The 16,489-nt window shown below is 44.7% G+C and overlaps 1 protein-coding gene across 1 annotated transcript in view; it reads right to left on the minus strand.

Moving 5' to 3' along the window:
• Positions 1-8,504: 8,504 nt before the first annotated feature.
• Positions 8,505-16,489, minus strand: part of PEX5L (peroxisomal biogenesis factor 5 like) — a 49,957-nt gene continuing 41,972 nt past the window's right edge. The window contains exons 11-17 of the mRNA XM_035898441.1: positions 14,403-14,519; positions 13,364-13,507; positions 12,424-12,494; positions 11,024-11,221; positions 9,939-10,104; positions 9,418-9,575; positions 8,505-8,709 (exon numbers count right to left, since the gene is read on the minus strand). Of these exons, the coding sequence (XP_035754334.1) occupies positions 8,505-8,709; positions 9,418-9,575; positions 9,939-10,104; positions 11,024-11,221; positions 12,424-12,494; positions 13,364-13,507; positions 14,403-14,519 (1,059 nt within the window). The remainder of the gene's footprint in view (positions 8,710-9,417; positions 9,576-9,938; positions 10,105-11,023; positions 11,222-12,423; positions 12,495-13,363; positions 13,508-14,402; positions 14,520-16,489) is intronic.

Below are 16,489 nucleotides of genomic sequence, written 5' to 3' on the forward strand. Positions count from 1 at the left end.
TTAGTTCTATCTCTGTAAATCCTCATACTCTGAAATTCAGAGTATTTGACCTGCTGTTCAGTAAAGGAGGAGGCCTTTTTTTCTCGTGTAAGGGCTGTGCATAGCAGTGTGACCACTGGGACTCTTTGGCAGCTGCAAGAATAGGCCAAAAAAGGAGACCGAGGGGTGGAACCCTTTCATCCTTTTATAGGATCATGGGACCGGGAACTGGAGGGGAGGTAAGAGGCAAATCTACCAGGCTGCAAGTGAAACCTCCTGACACGGAAGCAGGGGCCACGCGAGGTGTTGAATGGTAAGAAAGGTAAAGACGGTTCAGCTCCTGTCCAAATTTAACGATTGTTTTGGTTTCTTTTCTACCACAGATATCCGCTGTGACCACGGCAAGTCGCGCCGCGCTGCGTTCGCAGCGCTTGTTGCAAGTGGAAGAGGTGGGGGAACGCGGCTCCTTGTGCAAGCGAAAGGGCCCTGCTCAGACCTCAGGCAGGAATTTCCTGCGCAGGATCTGTGCCTGCTGGCTGGCACGCTGCTTGTGGAAGGCAGTATTAGATAACCGGCAAGTTAACACCGCCCCTGGGCTCTGCTCCCCCTCACTAAAAGGGGAAGTAACGCCTCTCTGTCCTTCGGGTGTGCTACAAGGATAACGTGGGTAAGGGAGGCACTGAGAGCTGTGCTGAAAGGCAGATGCCATAAAAATATTGAAGACAGGTAGCGCGTGGCTGACAGCTGATGCGGAGCTGGTGATTATATTTTCAGACTTCTTTCCCTGTATCCTTCCCAGTGATTTTCTGAGCTCCTCTGTACGTAGGATTGGGCACTGACGCTTTTCTCCCAACCACTCTCTTTGTTTGGCTTCAGGACTGCAGTGCTGTGTTCCCGCTCCGTGTCCGCTGCAGAGCGCGTACCAACCGGGCATCCCTGCCGCTGCTTTGCGGGTACGTTTGAGCAGCAAGGACTAAACTAACCTTAACATCTCCTGCAAGACCTGCCAGCGTCAGGAGCACACGTTGCTTGCATCCGAAGGGTTAGTGTGGTTTTTAGTGTCTGTTCCCTTTGCTTCTGTAGCAGGAGGTTTCGGCTAAAGCCATAGGCAGCCGGCTGGCTTTTCTGACAAGAGCCTCCCTTCTACAGGCAACCTGTGGATGTATCTTCTGGGGTTTTTTTGGTTTGGCTTTTTTTTTTTTTCTGGAGCAACCCACATGTCCATCAAGGGTGTCGGCCGTCAGGTCCGTGGCTGATAGCCCTCAGTAGCTGGGACTGCCACAGCCCCTTGCTGGCCGTCGTCATCTCCGTCCACAGTGGGGCACAGGAACCCCGTGTCCCTCTCGCGTCTGTGCCTATGTCAGTGTCCCGTAGCAGTATAAAGATGACATTTCTACTCTGTCAGCTCTTTCACCTCATCCCACGAAAGCCAAAACTGAGAAATGCTGCTAGCCAGCTCCCGCCGTGGTTTATGGGAAGCTGCTTGAACAGCAATTTCCATCACTGAAAGTTGGCTTTGTTTATTCAGAAAGGTTGTGTTCTAACATCATCACTTCTGGTTTAATTTTGAGGTGTGCAGTTGCGTGATCTTCAGGAAGAATTCTGATCTCCTTTTTCCCTTGTTCTTCATATGGAGTGTATGCGCAAAACCCTTTGGGGCAGACCTCAGCTAGTCTAAATTCCAGTTGTAAGTATAATTGATCAATATGTGGAAATAAAAATAACTCTACTTCAGAGCAACGATGGGTTTATGAAAAATGTTCGGTAATGAAAAAAGCCTCTTCTGGGCTTAATTTTTAAGCCGAGAAGCATGTTTACATCATAAACAATAGGCTAGAAGACCGCATTCAAAAATCCTTTATTTCACTTGAAGAAGTAGGGCCCTTGTTTTGGTTCGAGTAGTTATACTCAAGCCCATTTTCAAACTGAAAAGAGATTTTGAAATATTTGAAGCCACAGACAGTTTATTTTTAAAACATATTTAAAAATTGCACAGTTATAAATACAGGTAAATAAATACAATTTAATATGTGGAAAAGAACCCAAGGAAGGCATGCTTCCGTTACAGTACAAAAATACTACATTAAATATGGTGCTCTGCAAATAGTAATCTATGACCTTAATAAAATTAACACATCCAATATGCACGTCGTCCATTTTTGAGGAGATGATAGGTTATTTTAAAGAGCAGTGCAAGGAAACATCGAATTAAAGCATCAGTAAACTACACGTCTGTGTTTAATGTTACACACGGCTGATAATGCAAGAAGAATACAGAGGCAAAGTCACCTGCAGGAAGAAGCTGATCTTGTACTCCGTATGTACTCCCGGACTCAGATTCTCAGTCTGGGTCGCTACGAACCTTTGTAAGGGAATGTAAACAGTCGGGTGTAGGGCTGATCCTGCCTCCCCGCCCAGCGCCCGCCCAGCCCCCAAGCCTTGCCCTGGCGCTCAGCCGTCCCCACGCCAAGTTAAGGGAGCGATGTAGGTCTGGGCAGCAGCAGGGCTCTTCAGCTGGGCCAGGCGGAAGCGTCTGCCAACCCTAGAATCGCTTCTTTCTGGTATGTTGGCTTAAAAATAAAGCCGAAAAAACTGATGCAAGATTGCAAAGGTTTTCCAACAGTTCCCAGCGTAGAGAAGAAGCCACGCAGAATGCCTCTCAAAACTATATAGTTGTATTTTACTCTAGATATGTTATACTCTGATATACAAAATATATTTATAAATGTTTTGGTTTTTCTGAATTTACAATAGATTACTGATATTAAAAAGGCTATTTAAATTAAAGTTTTAGCCAATGCCGATGGCATTCCATAAATGTGGAAGGGAGGAAAAGAGATCAAAGCACAGTAAGTCTTGACCATGCAAGCTCCTCAATGGGCTGTTGCCTGTGCAAGCATTTGTAAAGTTACGGCTTATTTTAGGAAACTTTAGGTTCCTTCTGTCTCTCTCCCATGCCTGGTACCTACAGCTCTGAGGGCTGAGGCTCTGGAACTTCCCCTGGGTTCTGTGACATGCTCGGGTTTCATTTGGCCTAGGCTTGTTCAGAGTGTCAGCGATCTCCATGCATGGCACTCCTTTGCTCGGATTTATTTCACCAGTCCAAAAGTAGCAGAACTATAATGAAGGAATCTGATTTCTAGCCGAGGCGAGGTTTGAGCAGTAGGTACTACTGTACTGCAAACCTACCTTTTTTTTTTTTTTCTTTTTCTCCACAACGTGCAGTGCATTTTGTCTATCGCTTTTATCTGTGAATACAGTCGTGATATTTTATAAACATTTATTACATAAATTCACTGTACAGACTGCGAAGCTGACAACAGTGGTGACCAGAAATCCCAAGTTTTTTGTCGGAGGGGGTTACTCATGCACAGGAACGAACACGTCCAATTTGCAGATGCGTGTTTAGGCAAAAGAGGTCTACAACCAATTTCCGTTTCGCTCCAATTCCTACTGGCTCCAACAGGCCATGGCTTAGGCCTCAGCGCTGCCAGTAATGTTACCGGTTATTATTTCTGTCATAGTGGTTTCCGTGTTACGGAGGCCGGTGCTCCGTGTGGGTTCTGTGTGTGATCACCTGGCTGAGCTGTTGCTGTTGTCAGGGTCCTCTTCAGCTGACCCGCAGGCCCAGGTTTTCTAAATTGGCTCGTTAGCTCCTCATGCTTAACTTGGTGTTCTGAGCTTTCAGCTGAGTTGTCTGCAGCTGAAATCCCTGGATGCAGCAGATACTCGGATCCTGTGAAGTTTTACACCGACGTATTTCGAACAGGACGGTCAGACACCGAGCTGCCTTCAGAGCTAGTGGGCAAGTTTGAAAAGTGCAGCCCGGTAAGTGTAGACAGGGACAAGAGTTGTTTCACTGGCTCTGGGAATCTTTTTCTCTGGTTTGGTGCTCTCTGGTTTAGACTAGAGAAGAAAATGTGGAAATCCAAACGCCCAGCTTCACTGTGCAAGCTGTGCACATTCAGCTTTTTAATTCTTAAGGGGATGCTAAAGCAAATCTGCAAAAGCTGTTCCTACAGATGTCTGTCGTTTAACGAACACTCGAGGCAAACGTGAAATCCACAGCACAAAGTGATTTCTAAGGATGGGATTTAGAAAGGGCTCTGCGGTTGGTCTAACCTGGTCCAAGTAACACAAGCAACTCGGTTTTGAGTTTGGCAGATGCAAAGTACTAACAGAATACTCGGCAGAAGATCCAGTCAGTAGGTTAAAAATCCCCCATGGGTGGGCCTCCTGCGTGCGTTCGGCAAACGTAGCCTGGGGTAGCGTTGCTGCGTGCCTTGTGCGAATGGTTCCCTGTGGTTATTTGTTAACGTAGTTGCATGCAATATTGGCATGTGAGGTGTTGAGAACCCCCCCCCAATATTTTCACAAGTGCTGTGATTTATCAGGTGGTAAGAAAATGCCACTGGATAGGGGTATGCGTATGTGTTTACCTAAAGGTCAGATCGATTCTTCAAACTGACATAAACCAGCCTGTTGCAAGAAGGTTTCTAGAGTCGTTACAGTTCAGAGATCAGCAAGAAACGAGCCTATTGCTTTCATTGCAAAGCCTCACTCCGTGGATAATGGCTTTGATTTCGGTGCCTGTTCAGGACGTGCAGTGGTATGGGAGGCTGGCCCTCGTCCGGTCCACGCGAGCTGACGTGCACAGTGCTGAGTGCTCCTGTGAAGGCTGCAGACCTTCAGCGTTCAGCAGCGTGACGGACCGGACTTAGAGGACATACGTACTCATAAAGCTTTGCAGAGGAGAGGAATGGTCACAAGCTGGGGTTAGGAAAGCATTTTTAAGGGCATGAAATATAAAATAGAAGAAAGACTAAAAAACTCGAGATCGATTACCTGGCAGTGATAAGTCACCTCTAGAGAAAGGGGAGGGAGTAACAAGAAGAGGAAACGGGTGGGAGAAGATGACAAACCACGGCAGCGCGCTCATTCGGCATCACCCCGTGGATGCTGTGCAGCTGCAATCCTGGAGTGCCCCCGAGTCTCTGCTGAAATTGCTGGTCTGCGTGAAGCTGCTGCCTTGCGTAGAGCTGAGCAACCTTGTGTTTGGGTGTTGCCTTTCGATGCTCGCAAGCGGTGCCCTGACCGGCACAGCCCGTGAGGCAGCGGCACGGCCCTGCGCTCGTGTGGTGCCGTCGCACGCCATGGCCGTTACTTGCCCCCTCTTCCTTCCGGGCACGCCGGGGCTCCTCGGGGTGACAGGAGGCTTTGACTTGGTCGAGCTCGCCGGGAGCACCGTGAACAGGACCCAGATTCCCTGTCTCTCACTCCCGGGCTCAATCTGCTACTGTTCAGCAGCCGCCTTATTTTATCCTCCCTCACGCTCGGTGAGGAGTACGAGGAGATGAATTTCCCTTTCGGGGTGTTAATGTGCTGCAGCCTCCTTACACGTTTCCTCTTGCTGTTTCAGGCGCCTTTACATGCTTGCCACTGAATATTTAAGAAACACCATGAGGGGGTCAGGTCGAAGCTGTATCTAATCCCGTCGCCTGCACTGACAGAGCTAAAGGAGGACGATAAAGCCCGGGGTGTTGAAGAATTCCCCAGAAGTACCTGTTAGGAGGGAGGTGCGCTCAGCCACCGGCCGCTCTCCCACGCGGGCTGGGCCAGGCTGGTGTCTGCAGGAGGAGGTGGCCGCTGGCCCCGTAAGGCTTTAGTCTTCCCCTCACGCAGCGTCTCGGCCAGCGCTATGTGGCTAACTGGCCGTGGGCCACCTAAACCAGTAGAGGAGAGCTGGGGTACCCGCCGAGGGCGTGCGCAGTCCCCCTGGGCAGGCTCTGTCACCCGTGTCCCGCAGAGCGGAGCTGCAGTGCTCGTGGTGAAGCGGGGGCCTGCGTGTCCCCTCGGGAGGCAGAGATCAGCCCCGGTGCCTCCTCTCCAGGGTTACACAGGCAACTTTCCTCGTGCCAGTCGCGTGGGTGTGGACGTGTATCAGCAGATGAACGCGGTGCTGAGCAGTGCATCCCAGGATAGATCGAGAGCTACCTGCTCTGTCCGTCCCTTCTGGGGAGGCTAGGGGTTGCGTGAGGTTTTCCTGACGGAATTCCTGTGTTACTCATCCACATGCTGGAGGAGAAGAGGTTTAGAGAACTGCCCTCAGCAGATGGCATCGGAACCGCCCTTGTCATTCTGAGAAGTCAAGCGCTTTTTTTTTTTTTTTTTTTTTTTTTTATTTGAAAGGTATGAAAATAAAGCTCCTGAACAGCTAATTCCTCTGGGTAAGCACTGATTATCCTCCAGAGGATATTCTGAGAAGAAGTTGTGCAATGACAGGGCATCAAGCAAAAGCTAAGCACATATGCCTTTGCTTTGCAGCCTCCTCGCAAAGCCGCCTCCCTTCAGTTTTATCACTTTCCGGATTCAATTGCGCTGCACCTTCTGCTCTGCCTTATCAATACAGAGCTGTCAGCACACATCGCTGTCAAAGCAAAAGAGCAAACTGTTGTCAGCAGATAGGCATACAGCAGCCCACTTAGCTAAAATGACATTCCAGTCAGTCCTTGATAACCGATCCTTGGAGAGAGTTGCAAGAGTCAGTTGTGAAACGCTCGACAGATAAATAGGAGTATATGTGTAAACAGTGAATTAATAAAGCGCTGTTAAAACAAATCCAGTAGCTGTTTCAGCATCTCTATTCTGTGGCAGAGAGTGAGGGGTGAGCCTTTTATTTTTTTGATGTGAACTGCTTATTTTTATTTAACAAACTGTAGCTGGTGATTAGACGCAGTGATTACACTGTCTAACGTGGAATTTTCCTTTAAGTGGTTGCTCAAAATAACAGGCAGCTGCAAGGAACTTTAGGTTTGTACTGGTGAAACTGTCCGATGCCCCCAGAGCCTCTTTCTCTGTGATCTGTGCAGGTGGATTTTTTTGAACCAGCTGATGGAGATGGCTTTTTCTTTTAATGCTGTTCGTAGGAAATTTGCTCTTTGTCCCACTCGAAGACGTTCCAGGAGCTACCCTGCACATTGAGTTCCTCACCATAGATCAACACAGTAGCCATCTAATGACACTTTTTGTCTTTCACGATTTAGGAAAAAATATTAGCAGTATCAGCAACTGAAAAGCACCTCCTTAGAAGTTTCTGTCCCCGCCTTCGATGGGCACATTCCCTTGAGCTGAACGGTTTTGCCTGTAGCCGGATCAATCCCTGCGTCACGTGGCAGCGTGCTGCCCCCAGGACTGTTCCCCGCTCGCCCAAGCAGGGGCAATTAAGACGGGTGTAGACACACAATTTTAAGCAGCTACGAATGCTGATGTTACCTAAGGATTTAGTTTGCTATCATGGAGGTCGTGGAGACTTCTGCTGCTGCTTGCCATAACAGCAGGATCAAATCTTAGTCTCAATCCTATAAGCATCATATAGACTGATTTTTTTCAGGAAATTTTTTCCCTCGAGCATGGTCTGCAGGCATTAACTCCTATGAAGACTTTTCTTTATTTGCAATAAAGATCTGTGGCTTATTATGTTCTGAAATGACATCATTCACATAGAACATGTATGTGCATGCACATGCATGTACGTGTGCAGTACCTGGTGGATGCATAATAGAATAATCTGAAGAGATATTGCAGTTTATACTGTATTTGCATTCTTTAAACATAAAAATATCGAAAACCCTCTCATCGCGTTTCAGGAAATGATATTTGGTCCTTTACGCCGCCAAGGCTATCCTGTACATTCTGTTGTTAGTAACTAAAATAAAAGCATAGCGCTATTTTACAAAAAGAAGGGTTAAAGTGCATAAGTACACAGACAGGCGCAGACCCTGCTCTGAGCTCCTTTGCAGCAGACGTGCTCTGTCCCCGATTGGGGGTGGCTGGTTTAAACAGCAACAGTTCTAGTGCAAATCACTGCTTCCGCTGGCAACACTCGGCCTTCCTGCGCGTACGTGGCCCAAGCCCGCAGACCTCCGTGCGCAATATTCCCCTTAACATTGCACCTGGTTTGGCGAAACTTTTCTTGATTGCCAACTAATAAATGTATTCAAAACAAAAGACATCCATTTTACGTGCATCTATTTTCAGAGCTGTGTTAAAAATGGGCCTTAAGAAGGCTTTTCGACAAAGAAACCAAAGGATAGGGAATCCGCGTTGCAGGGCAAGGGGACGTCAGGGTAGTGCAATGAGCTGCTAAGCGGGCTCCTTGGATGCATCGCTTGCCGTTCTAATGTGCAATAACCATTACCTAGGTTGGTTCTTAATATATTTTTTCTTTGTATAACTGTGGATATATAGAGAGATTGAGCTTGCACGGGATGAAGATTCTTCAGAAACGGTTATTTCATCTAGTTCGGGGCTTTGTCAGATTAGCGGCAGCTCATTTGAATCCTTTGGGTTTGAATTTATTTACAATATTTTGTGCTTTGGAACTTTTCCTTTTTGAATAATGTCCGAGAGAATTCCCCTACTGATCTACAGCCACGACCTTTTGGAAAATGTGGTTATTTTGAGATGAGTAATAAAAGAGTTCTCTGTTTCCTAATACAATTCAATCAATTTGTGGATTCTTTTTATTACGGCTCTAGATTAAAAGCTCTTAACAGAATGTCTAGATCGCCCACATTGGCAGCTTGAAATAGTTCTGGCTGGTCCATCATAGACAGAGCAATTCGAAGCGCTGCCCAAATGTTGCCTGATAGAGCAGGATGGGGAACCTGTTGTTGATTCCTGCTCTTTCTTTGCAAGCTGAGAGCAGTGAGAAAATTGCTGACAGCCTCTCTGTAGGGGAGAAGAAAAAAGAAACAAGCAATATAATTTGCTTAACAACTGGAGTAAAACTTTCTCAAGTTCTATGCTAGACTCAAGTATATTCTTTTACAATGCAGTTCATCAGTCTCGTGTTATTCTTGCTTGATTGTCTTTAAACAAGTGGAGGTGGCTCGTAGTAAGGCAGAGCGCAGCCTATTCACGCGTCTGGGGATACTGTCTTCATTGCTGTGGGGCTCCCCTTCATCTTAACTGTCTTAAGCTGGCAGCTGGGACCCTGGAATGTCACCCTTGACTCCTGAAGGATGTACTGAAAGTGGTTTTGACGTCATTATCTACTTGAAGCGGTTTAAGTGAAGTTTCCCTTCTAAAGACTGGCTCTTAAGCACGGGCCTAAGTTTGAGAACAATCCCACTGATTATGATAAGAGTACTTGCACTTAGAGCTAAAAAAATGCCTAAGCAGCTTGCTGAATGAGGGATTCATTTTCTTCTGATAGAAATTGAGTAGTTCTGTTACGTAGAATTTGTGGATAGAAGAAAAATATCGTTGCTTTGTTAGTATTTTGTAAAAAAAAATTACAAAATTTTACAGTAGCTGAGATTATGTAGCTATATTCTGATTACTTTTTTTTCCTTAGGCAGCTCCAGCTAGAAGCTGAATTTTCACCTGGTAGTTATGATCCTTGCCTTTTTGTGTTTACACCTTTCCGTAACTTACCTGTATGCCCCTAGGTTGATGCAGCTTATCCCTAAATTGTATCTGGACCTAATGAAGCCAGGTTGTATTTCTAAAGCACGTGTGTAGGCCTCGACAGCTTCTTCGCTTCGATCCCCGTTTGCCAAGGTTGCTCCAAGGCGGTTCCATAATGTGTAGTCCTGGCAAGAAAATGAGTTTTCTGCTGTAGGTGTCAAGAAGGGACACGACAGCTCATTTTTGCTAGCAAAGTAAGGACGGCTGCAGAAAATAACAGTATCGTATCTTCTCTTAATTGACACGGAATGTGAGGTTCTGACTCGTGATTACAGGCAACTTTATATAACTAGTACAATTAATCAGCACACAGCTAGAAACTCGACATGTATAAATCTGCTTCTAAATGGGACTGTCTTGTAATTAACATTTCTATTTCAGGTATTAAAATTTTAATGGCTGAAGTGACATCTCATTAATATTAGCCTGATCAGGAGGGGAGAAAGAAAATAGCTAAATTCTAAAAGATGTAAAAGCATAAAACATACCTCTGGCCGAACAGTTAAAGCAGCACTGAATGCATCTATTGCTCTGTTAAATTCTCCATTCAGGTGGAAAAGAACTCCAAGTCCCGTCTGCAAGTCAGGGTCTATCATATCACCATTCTGGTGAGCAGCCTCCAGGTACAAATCCTTTACTTCTTCAAGTAATGAGCTAGACAGGAGTGAAAAATAACTTAAAGTCCCATCTTACAGTTCTTTGAAAATATGGCAATATTGATTGCATAGCCAGAAATTAAAATCCTTATAATGGATCTATCAGAAGTGATATACTCCTGAAATTTGAGAAGAAGCTCCTTCAAGTTCATCATGGCAAAGATTTATTCCAGGTGCTGTTGTAAACTCATGTCTGGAATAAGAAAGTTCACTTATACATAATGAAGAGCCCCAGGCTGCTGGGGAGCGGCTGGGGGAGCTGGGGGGGGTTCAGCCTGGAGCAGAGGAGGCTGAGGGGAGCCCTCATCGCTCCCTACAACTGCCTGTTTATGAGCTGGGCAGGAGCGGTGCTGAGGGCCAGGGTTTGGGGGTGGGATGGCAGGGGTAGGGGAACGGTTGCGATTGATGATCTTAAAGGGCTTTTCCACCCAAATGATAGAACCAATATTTTCAGTGAGCCGAAGCCATGTCCCACTGCAAAATGACTGTGATTCCTGTGGCTTGGTTGGGATATAGGAAATATGATGAACGGTAGGAAGGACACGCACATGTAGAGCAGGATACAGGCCTGGTAGGGATTTGGAAGTAGCTGAAGAATGAGGATGCGCGGTGTGGGAATAGGGAGGCAGCAGAAGAGGTCAGAGGAAAGTGATGGGAGCTGAGGGGAAGAATCTCCTTTTAGCTACTTTTGGGGTTGGTTTGGTTTTTTTTTTAACTTCTAGGGATGGGGTAAGACGCAGCCTCCCGCCACTAAGCCAAATGTCCTGTGTTGGCTTCCCACTGCTGCCACTAGAGACACTGAATCTTCCATCACAGGGAGCAGGCTGGACTTCTATAGAGTAAGGGGGCACAGCACGCACCGTCATTTCTAGTGACGTCGTTAAAATTTCCACCATCAGGATTTGCGCTGCTTTTACCTTTCATCTGATGTCTTAGACATTCTCCTGGTAAGCGCTGGGGACCCTTTTTTGCTTTTTGCTATATACTTGTATTTTGGATTTTGCTTTATCCAGTTTCTTAGGGCTTGATATGCTTCTTGTTGGTGGCCAGTGTTAGTGTAGCTTACAGCCAGGGCCATTAGAGCTTTTAGGTTGTTTGGCTGTAGTTCCAAGCACCTAGGCGGAAAGTAAAAATTTATTGAGGGGTTTTTTTAGCCAAACACAATTCTTGAATTCTTCCAAAATAATCCATGTAAAAAAGTTACTCACACAAGTAAGATCTACCCAATAATACTTTTAAAGAAGGGATTTTGTCTTATTTTTCTCTAATAAGTGCGTTATGCATATGTATACACAGACATAAGCATGCCCGTTGCATACACACATATGGACATAAGCATATGCATATAAGTTTTGGTTTCATCTTTCTGGTTATGAATAAATGTAGGCAGATTCGTTTTTATCCTGTCTCTCTAGTAAACAGAAGCCTTAGTACATTCAAGAAAACAGTTTAATGTGGTTTGCAGCTATACAGAAAAGTATTTTGAAGACGACATTTCTTCCATCCCTATGAATCTTGTCAGGCATCCTGAGTTCTCAGATTTTCTTTGATAAAGCTGGTGCCAGTCAGCTCGAGTAGCCTTTCTACGGTTATATACCATTAGCTGCGAGCAGAACCTGGCCTGTTTTGTGAAGATCACTGTTGCTTGTTTCAAAACTGTGGGGATGAGCAAGCCCTAAATCAGGCACCCCTTGGCTTTCTATCCAGGTAAGCTCGTAAGTCACATATAAAGTCAGAGCATCCTTAGGTGGAATGACTCGATGTTAACATTGCTAAAGCAATTGAATGTGGAGAGAGTACTTGCTGCAAATGCAAACACGAAAACCCACCACAGGAAGATAATACTAACGCTGATATTTTGGAACTGACATTTTACATACAAGCGTACCGTGATCTTCACGTCTCTATCGACCTAAAAATGTTGTCGGTTTAGTACTCAGCAGCTGAAGGGAGCTCTTTCCAATTAAGAAAACCTCTTCATTAAAGAACAGGCTACAGAAAATACGCCAAGTGGCTCGAATATCAAAAAGGCATTTTATTTGCATTATGCCTAATTCATGTTTATTGGGCCATGTAACTTTTCTTTTGTGCAACTCCTTAAATTGCTACATTAAATATTGCACTTATTTAATAAAACAGAAATATTAATCACTAGTCATTCCTCTGAAGTCACTGAGAAGGTTTCTATATCTATGTCAATGCTTTAGTTAGTTAAATAAATGCTTCATGCTACAAGGTAAGTGTGATGTTAAATATACCTAGGCCTCCATCACCTGATACTCATCAGACCCCTTATTTAGCAATTATCTTCATCTACCTTTGGAGGGCGACAATGGCTGCCTGCTCATTTTCATTCTCTGCCTGTGTTATGCCCAGGAACTGCCAGGCCTGCAAAAATAATCAGCATTGTGTTATTTTGTTAGGTGGACCCAACTGCAAGCAGAGTTACAACTAATATCGCTGTTAGGCAGTGGGGTGAATAAAAATAGCAGATCTGTCCCGCACTAACTGCAGATTTTTCTACGGCGTGCATACCAAGAGTACAAATCAATGCAGTTCTGAATATCTTTGGGCGTGGTAATATTTATAATCAATGAATGCAAAGTATCCTGTCGGTGTATGATCACATGCTGATTTCTTAAATTTGAGTTACTGTACATTTTAAACATTGCTAGAGCTTTATGGAAAATGGTGAAGAACAATTATTAAGCGGTATAGGTTTAAGGGATTCTAGGCAGTCCGGGAATTCTCTCTGCTTTCCAAAATACTGCTGATTAATTTAATGTAGCAGTAGATTCAAAGAAACCTAGGTATTTCCACTGTAAGTATTTTTTATATTCCACAGAAAACAAAGTTTAAATATATACTCATTGGAAGTGTTGATATTGCAGAAATTATATAACTTTTAAAAATTTCTCAACATTCTTGTTAAATCAGAAATGTTCACCTTTTCAATAGCAGTGTTTGAAAGAGTTTGAAAACATCAGGAAAAGCAGGGAAGGTTTGAAGTATCGTCTCTCTCAAATGCTCTTAAGTGACAGCTTGGAAATTCTATAATTTCAAACCCAGATTCTCATCTTATGAAGAGCTCACCTTTCTCTATTTCAAGGTATATGCTATTCCGAAACCACCGTTAGCGTTCAATCTGTTTCAGGCAGTCATGACCAGGCAAGGTTTGGGCCCCGACATCATTCCCTCATTGCATGCTAAAGGGAACCCCCTTTTCCCTTATCAGCAAAAGGCACATGCGTGAATACCTCTGCATCATTGGGTTCCTGTAGAATCGCAGCCTCCAGGTATAAGATTGTAACTGGCAGGTCACCTTCTTTCATTTTTTTCAGTCCTTCCTCAAAAGCACCAGGCCAGTCCTTGAAGGGATTCTCAGTATGGAAATAATAACCCTGGAGCGGAGAGATAACAGATCCATGATGAAGCGCCACAGCAAGGAATGGCAACTCTATAAAATTAAATGACTGTTTTCCAACTGGATGTAAACATCCTTTGTTCTGTGAGAGCGGGAAGAGCTCCCCCATGCAATGTCCATGACAAAAAGTGTAAAAAGCCAGCATCGCTGGACACGTTTCTGCTCTCTCTCTCTTTAGTTTAGCTCTGAAGTTGCACTCACTGGTACCCATGCTGGGCTCTCCTGCTCCCATCAGAGATAATGGCCACACCTCACAGTGACTGCAATGAAAGCAGAACTGAGCCTCACGTGAGCCCAGTGCACCCAGTGTGGTGGTAAAGAGCACACATCAAGCAGCTGGCTCCCTGCGGTGCTGGTAACCCGATGGCTGTTCTGTTAATACCCTGAAATCTTCAATTAACCTTCAAGATACAGAACAGTGTTGCAAGCACCTGAGTTTATTTTAGGATTTCTTTAAATTTTGCCTTTTTCTCTTCTTGCCACTACAGTGTAAAGGGTGTATACTAATATCAGCTACATAATATAAATCAAATATGATCAAATAATAAATCAAATTCCCTCCATACAACGGGGGGAATGAAGAAGAGAGACAGAATCTCTAGCATTTCTATCCTCAACACTGTTTGAATGTGCCAGCCCAGATTTTTTTATCTGGTGCTGTTCCTTAAGTGCCCATCTTCAAAAGTGCCCACAATCCAGCAGTTTGCTTCGTGATCCTTTCAGCCGAATTCAGGCAGGGTGCAAATCTAAATGCATCCTTGCTATGGTAAGGGCTTTTAAATCTACCCCACACACAGACACTTAAGAGGATGAGCTCTGTTGGGTAAAATTAGCTTCTGTGTCCAAGATTGTATTAAAAAGCTTTGTGTTACCTTCTCGATGGTTGAGATGGTGACTTGCCCTGGTGCTTCCTGGTTCTCTGAAATCCAGTTTCTGCGAGCCATTTCTTCCCATTCCGCTTGCATTTTATCCCAAAACTCTGTGTCTGACTAGAAGAAAAGAAGGAAAAAAGGGAAATAAATTAACAACAAAACTTTAAAATAAAATCATAACCTTTTGATTTGTTTCTACCAGTGCTCTGAGTCTGGCAATTTTGCTGAGCAGTATTAATGTTATTAATAACCATACTGACTGAAATACTACAGCACAAATTTTGGAATTCCATGTAATTAAATATCATCTCTTATATTGGCATGCATTTCGTCGACAGAAAACCTTATTTCAGAGCCAGCATCTATTTGTAGCAGGATTTGCAGCAGCTTACACTGCATCTTATTGATGCTCACAGCAAATCGTTACATAAAATCTGAAGGAAACGAGTGCTGCTAGTCTCTGGCCAAAAAAAAAGAAAGAAAGAAAAAATCAGCTATACATACATGCTAAAGAATAACAATAGATAAAACAGTTTAGAAGAGAACAAGCATCCCGCTTTGGTAGAGTCAGCATAATTTTCAGCTATGTGAAAGCGTAATGGCAAAGCTTAGGCAGAGGGCTCTGGCACGAGAGAATTAACACAAATGGGGCTTTTAGCCATAGTGGAGAAACCCTAATGTGGCATCCTATACTGTGCTGCTGAGAGGAATCTCTAAGAGATTCTAAAATTGTACAGTGAGAGTAACATTCAGCTCGAAGACAAGAGGAAAAATGCATATACAAGAGAGGCAGAAATGAAAATAGAATGAGATTTAGGATGTGTAATGACCAGAATGAGGGAACCACTGCGGCTACTAGAAAACGATGCCAAAAAGCAGAAATAGGATGAGAAAAAAAAAAAGAGGGGAGAATCCAAGTTAAGGTGCCATTTTTTTCAGCCTCCACACATTAGTCATAAGGCCTGAAAAGCAGTTCCCTAGCAGAATATATGCTCAGCACTACCAGCCTCTGCAAAGTTCTCCAGTTCCTACAGGGTCATGGCCAGAACTCCAGGGACCTGACACTACTGAGGACACCATTTCCCAGCTTATTTATGTCAAAGACAACAGCACAAATAATTCTACTGAGGTTTAGACAGAACTATTTGAGAGTGAGGTGCTACTCAAAATCAGTTGAAGGTATGAACTGGTCCAGATAGTTTTGTCTGAACCTTTGGTAAAAGGCTGGGCTCTTCCCTACTGCTCCGCAGCCAGGCAGGATTTGCAAAAATAGAGCTTGGTCTGCGATCGCGTGACTTGCTGGAACCCTCCTCCCCAGGCACCTGGCAAAAGGGAAGCACGGGCTGTTAACAGGTCTAGATGCATCGGCAATGCGAGCATCTGAGATTCAGGGGGAGGGGTGAGGAGCGCTTGCGTGGCTGACATCAGGTGCGCTCGCGGTAAATCGTAAGGCTCTTTGCAAATGGCAAGGTGCGTTCCCTCTCTAGAAATCTAACAGGCATTTCCCTTTGGCTCTTACTGTAGCGGGTGCCTCCTCCTGATATCCAGCACTTTCTTCCAGGAGACTCGGAATTGTCCGAATTGTGCAATTACGGGGTCTGTGAAGGTACCTGCTACATTCCCCTGTGGACTAGGAAACGTGAATTATCCGCTCCTGGAGAGGAGATTTCACTCTTTGTAACAGAAGCGAAAAGAACGTGACAACTCTGTTACACAACAACTTGCAAGGTTTCCAAATCTGCTTTCATTCCAAATTTGAAGGAAATACAGTCTTTTGAATAGTGGTGAGATTGTGCTGAAACGTCCATTTAGGGTTTCAAAAGGCTAGGATAATGAATCAGATCACTCCCTCTTTTACTCTTATCAGCCGCGACCAGAGGCACTCGGATCCCTCAAACTGTCCTGCGCCACACGGCTCCGGCGACTGCTTTGCACTCGCTGCAATCCGCACTGCGCTGAAGAAAAAATTACTTGGCCGTGTTTTTACTAGCGGTGATTTTGAGATTCGGGATAAGGTAAAGGAGTGGAAATTTCCCTTTCCCACAGATTAATATTAATAAAACTACTGAAAAGTAATCAGGACTGCC

This window comes from Egretta garzetta, unplaced genomic scaffold (genome assembly GCF_000687185.1).
Source record: "Egretta garzetta isolate BGI_Z169 unplaced genomic scaffold, ASM68718v1 scaffold637, whole genome shotgun sequence".
Classification (NCBI taxonomy): domain Eukaryota; kingdom Metazoa; phylum Chordata; class Aves; order Pelecaniformes; family Ardeidae; genus Egretta; species Egretta garzetta.